General features: G+C 34.4%; 1 protein-coding gene across 1 annotated transcript; it reads left to right on the top strand.

The window, feature by feature from the left end:
- The first annotated feature begins 396 nt into the window (after window positions 1–396).
- LOC139872955 (protein CURVATURE THYLAKOID 1A, chloroplastic-like) lies at window positions 397–3,298 on the top strand. The gene is made up of 5 exons (XM_071860891.1): window positions 397–566; window positions 1,517–1,608; window positions 1,700–1,807; window positions 2,926–2,997; window positions 3,155–3,298. The coding sequence occupies exons 1-5, from the start codon at window positions 422–424 to the stop codon at window positions 3,218–3,220; spliced, it is 483 nt and encodes a 160-aa protein (XP_071716992.1). The 5' UTR covers window positions 397–421; the 3' UTR covers window positions 3,221–3,298.
- Window positions 3,299–4,448: the final 1,150 nt, after the last annotated feature.

The raw sequence follows: 4,448 nt of genomic DNA, 5'->3' as shown, positions 1-4,448 counted from the left end.
AAAAACCTACGACCTGAATTCTTTGATGTCTTTGAAATACGAATAACGGACGAAGTTTGATTACCTTGGATCGAAGTTTGATTTGGTACAGGTCGTGACAACTTCCGAACTGAATTATGGTTCTATCCAATTGACTGATAGTATTAGATATGTTTTAAAATATCACGTGAATAGCATATGATTCAGTTACTTAACGGACGTTTACACCAAGTAACAACAGGGACTAAATTGGGAATAAAAATGACATTTAGGGACTATTAAAAATGAGTTTGACTGAGAGGGACTAAAAAAAAGAAAAGGAACAAACAGAGGGATGAATTTGAGAATTTTGTCTTTTAAAATAAAGACATAAGAAAAAAAGAAAAAAAACTAGCTCGTGAAAAGATAGGACGAACATAAGTTTGTGCGGACAACAATTGAGATGGCAACGACGGCAACTTCCACCTCTATGGCGGTCACCGGCGTCATGTTACCACGTCATCCAACTATAACCACCACTGCCCGTTGCTCTGCTTTACCTAACCTCCCTGCCCGTTCATTTTCTACTTCCATCAAACAGGTTTCAGGTAAATCATTGCCCGTTGGTTTATTATATTCTTTATTTTTTTTTTCTTTCAGGCATTTCGTCGAACACTTTGGTGATTTTGAAATCTATGATGATGTAAATGCTTAGATAGTGGATAGAATGTACAGAGTATATGAATAGTCTGTGATATTAGTAATCCACAATTCAGGTTTTTAAGTTATTTGATTTTTCGTAAACTTTATCTATCTGTTTGGTTCATTCTGTCAAGCATTTTGTCGAACACTTTGGGGAACCTGAGGTTTTTGATGTGCTAAATGCTTAGATGTTGATAATTTAAGTGTTTTTTTTTTTCCTCAAAAGTGAAAAGATCTATTAGAAATGGCTGAAAGGCAAATACTTTACATGTGCAGTAGCACTTAGCTACCCACAAAACAAAAATTCATACAGGAAAACAAGGCAACCCAGCAAACACATCGGTAGTATCTTAAACTATATGTTCCTTACAAAAAAAATATGGAGTACAATACAATACAATTCATATTGACTTGAAAATTACTACTATAACTTTTGATTGGAAAATGATCAAACGTTGTGACTGCACTGTTTCGAAACATAATTGTTTGTTTTTTTACCCTAAATTCAGGATTTTTAACATTGTTATACTATGTTTGAAAACCTTCATGAATTATGGATTTATCTAAGCAATTGTGTCAATTTGAATATTGCAGTATTGCCATTTTTCATAAAACTTAAAAAAAAAAAAAAAAATTTGTTTTCTTTTCCGTTAAATGTTTCATATTAACTTACTTGGTTCACTGTTATTGTTATTATAATTCACGAATAATTCATAGATTGATGATTAGGATCTACTGAATACTCTCAAATTGTTTATTTAGGGCATTTGATTAATAATTACATAATTGATGGTATTTATTTGGATTCATAAGTTAGTTGATAGATATTTGTATGTAACGTTCCTTTGCCTACCAGAGTCAAAGAGGTCAACTGTGTTCCGGATCAAGGCCTCAGATGAAGCAGCTCCAGTAGATGCTAACGAGTTGTTCACGGACCTAAAGGAAAAGGTAGATACAAGTTGTTATCCCTTTCTCGTTTCATATATCCTTATCATATGATTTTAACATTTGTGAGTTGTTCAACACTTGTTGTTTGTAGTGGGATGCAGTTGAAAACAAGTCTACAGTTATAATCTATGGAGGAGGAGGTGTTGTTGCAATTTGGCTATCCTCAATCCTTATTGGTGCCATCAACTCTGTGCCATTGGTAAGTAGTAGCCTGAATAACTTTACGAAATACATTTTTGTTACATTATTAGTCTAAATGTATGCAGGTGACTATATAGTGGGTTAGATAAGTTGGGTAACAAATAAAAAGGGTGCGGTTTTAAAGACTACTTTTGTATGGGCCAAAAAACAGGTTATTAATAGGAAACACTCTTTGATCAAACTTATATTGTTTTTCTAGATGATTAGCATCTCAGATATAATCTAATTGTATATTGTATATAGACATTATATTACTTCTATAGTAATTCATTGTACAGTGTTATAGAAGGTTTTATGCATTTGAAAAACAATGTGTGCGATGTTTGACTCTTCTGACCTTTTTCCTTTCAAGCTAACTTATAATGGCCAATGATATTTCCACAATTATATACGATAAAATTCACCCTAAAGTACAAATATTTATGCATGTAATACAACTACTTATAGCATAATTTTGGATCTATCAAAAATTACGGTGAAAATATCATTGGTCGTTATTGTTTGGCCCTGTCACAAATAAAACATGAACTTAATTCATTTGGGGGGCGGTTGGTCGTTATCGTTTGAAGTTGTGATGTGGTCCAGCGGTTGGTGGCATGCCTCCTTTAGGGGAGGTCAGGAGTTCGACCCCCGTTGGCTACATATTAACCCACAATTTCATCCCTGCCATGAAGTTCCACCCATGGCACCTTTCCCACATCGCGTTGGGGGTAAAGGGGAGGGGGGTTTTACTGTCCATGCCCCGTATGGGATTAGTGCGGGTTTCCTCCTGGGCACGCAGTTGGGGGGCGGGTATAACTATGTAAGAGATGAACACGTGGGTGGTTAAGTCCCCCCAGGGTGATCCTAATAGCTGTCCAAAAAAACATGAACTTAATATTGAGTCTGATTATTAGCTGGTCTTTACATGAATTCATTCATGAAAGGGTTCTTTATGAAAATAATGGTGTTTTTGCTGTCTGGTATCTCAAGTTATTTCTTTTTGGTGATTAGAGTGATACTCTTATTAATTTCCAAATAAGGAAACAACAAACGGCAACAAAATAGTAGGATGCATATCGATATTGGCGTTATTTAACACTTTCTTATTTGTTTATGGGTTTGTAATATTACCAGCTTCCAAAGATCATGGAGTTGGTAGGACTTGGATATACTGGATGGTTTGTTTATCGATATCTTCTCTTCAAGGTAAGAAGCTTCATTTTCGGAACAAATAACTTTTTGTTTGATATAATTGCAAGATACTGTAGTTTTTTTTTTTTTTTTTTTTTTTTTTTTTTTTTTGTTACAAACTATATATATGTGAATGACATATATATATAATTTTTTGTTTTTTGTATTGCAGTCAAGCAGAAAAGAGCTAGCCACAGACATTGAGTCTATAAAGAAGAAGATTGCAGGAACTGAATAGATGGTTGTGGTTTGAATTATATAATAACACTACATTTACTTTGTTTGTTGAACATAAATTGAAGTTTTTTTGTTCTTCAAACTTTTGTACAAGAGGCATATATGGTCTTGTAATGTAGTATTAGCCCTACTGGTTGTTTTCACTGCCATTAAACTCGAATAAACTTCATCTGTCCGATTAGGGGTTCCGGGAAACCATTTCAGATCAACAAAACTAATGAAGAACCGGACTTGAATTGGCTTCGATTAATGATTAAGCAATTTATTGCATTATACTAGGGAACATGTCATTTAATTAAGCTTAATAAAAGATTTTATTCACGGGTCAACATTCAAAAGTGCGACGTAGCACATTACAATTACAAATTATACATATACATATACATATACATATATATACCAACAAAAGTAAGGGTTGGATTGTAGTTTTCTTAAGAATTTTTGGATTTTCTATTGTCGTTTTAGTAGTGGGCTTTTTGGGCCTAAATACAACATGGATGCTATATCTGGATAGCAATGCTAATAGTTAGTGGGACACGTGTAATGTTTGCTCCTAATTATGTGTCCCGTATTTTTTTAATCTCTATTATTATTTCAATCTCATCGCCTTCTTTGTTTAGTTTTTGACATGAGCAACGAATTCGAATTCAGGTGAATTTAGTGCCGTTTTGTTTTTGGTTATTATTTTGTTATTTTTTCAAGAAAATCGATTTTTTTACGCAACGGAAGCATCGATAAGTTGTGCCTATTGAACGATTATGGTCGTTTGAGGCAATTGGAGAGTGATACGAACATGAATGTTAATCATAGGTTGTACGTGGGTGATGTGAACAATCATGCAGTTAATCAAGTATTAGTGCAAGCAGTTAACAAAAGTAGCAAGAATAATGAGGTTGTATGTGTGATATGTGAGACACTTATGTGGCACACGTCAGTACACATGTTGAACGAAACACACAATCAACTCAAGATTGAAAAATAACAAGGAGTCCGCGCTTCGGCAGCGGAACTCCAAAGCAGGCCCTAATGGAAAACCAAGTGTTTGGAAAAAATCCAATGTGTATGAAAGGTGGCCCAAACCATTTGGCATTTTTTAAAAGGCATCCGTTTTGTGAGTAGTTAGTTGCGTTGTGTTCGTAAAATTATTTCGAGTTCAACGGTATTGTTGGGGAAATTTAACTCGCGGCGAGCGAGAAGATATGTCCCGTAAGATTTTTTTTGGAAATTCT

Source organism: Rutidosis leptorrhynchoides, chromosome 1 (genome assembly GCF_046630445.1).
Source record: "Rutidosis leptorrhynchoides isolate AG116_Rl617_1_P2 chromosome 1, CSIRO_AGI_Rlap_v1, whole genome shotgun sequence".
Lineage (NCBI taxonomy): Eukaryota > Viridiplantae > Streptophyta > Magnoliopsida > Asterales > Asteraceae > Rutidosis > Rutidosis leptorrhynchoides.
The sequence above is the reverse complement of the archived record's forward strand: the minus strand, read 5'-3'. Positions and strand labels throughout refer to the sequence as shown.

What these genes read in the sequence shown, in the direction of transcription:
- LOC139872955 (XM_071860891.1), top strand. Translation starts at nt 422, where the DNA reads ATGGCAACGACGGCAACTTCCACCTCTATGGCGGTCACCGGCGTCATG. An exon ending in TTCCATCAAACAGGTTTCAG is followed by an intron (nt 567 to 1,516) that starts GTAAATCATTGC and finishes TTTGCCTACCAG; the next exon opens with AGTCAAAGAGGTCAACTGTG. An exon ending in CCATCAACTCTGTGCCATTG is followed by an intron (nt 1,808 to 2,925) that starts GTAAGTAGTAGC and finishes TAATATTACCAG; the next exon opens with CTTCCAAAGATCATGGAGTT.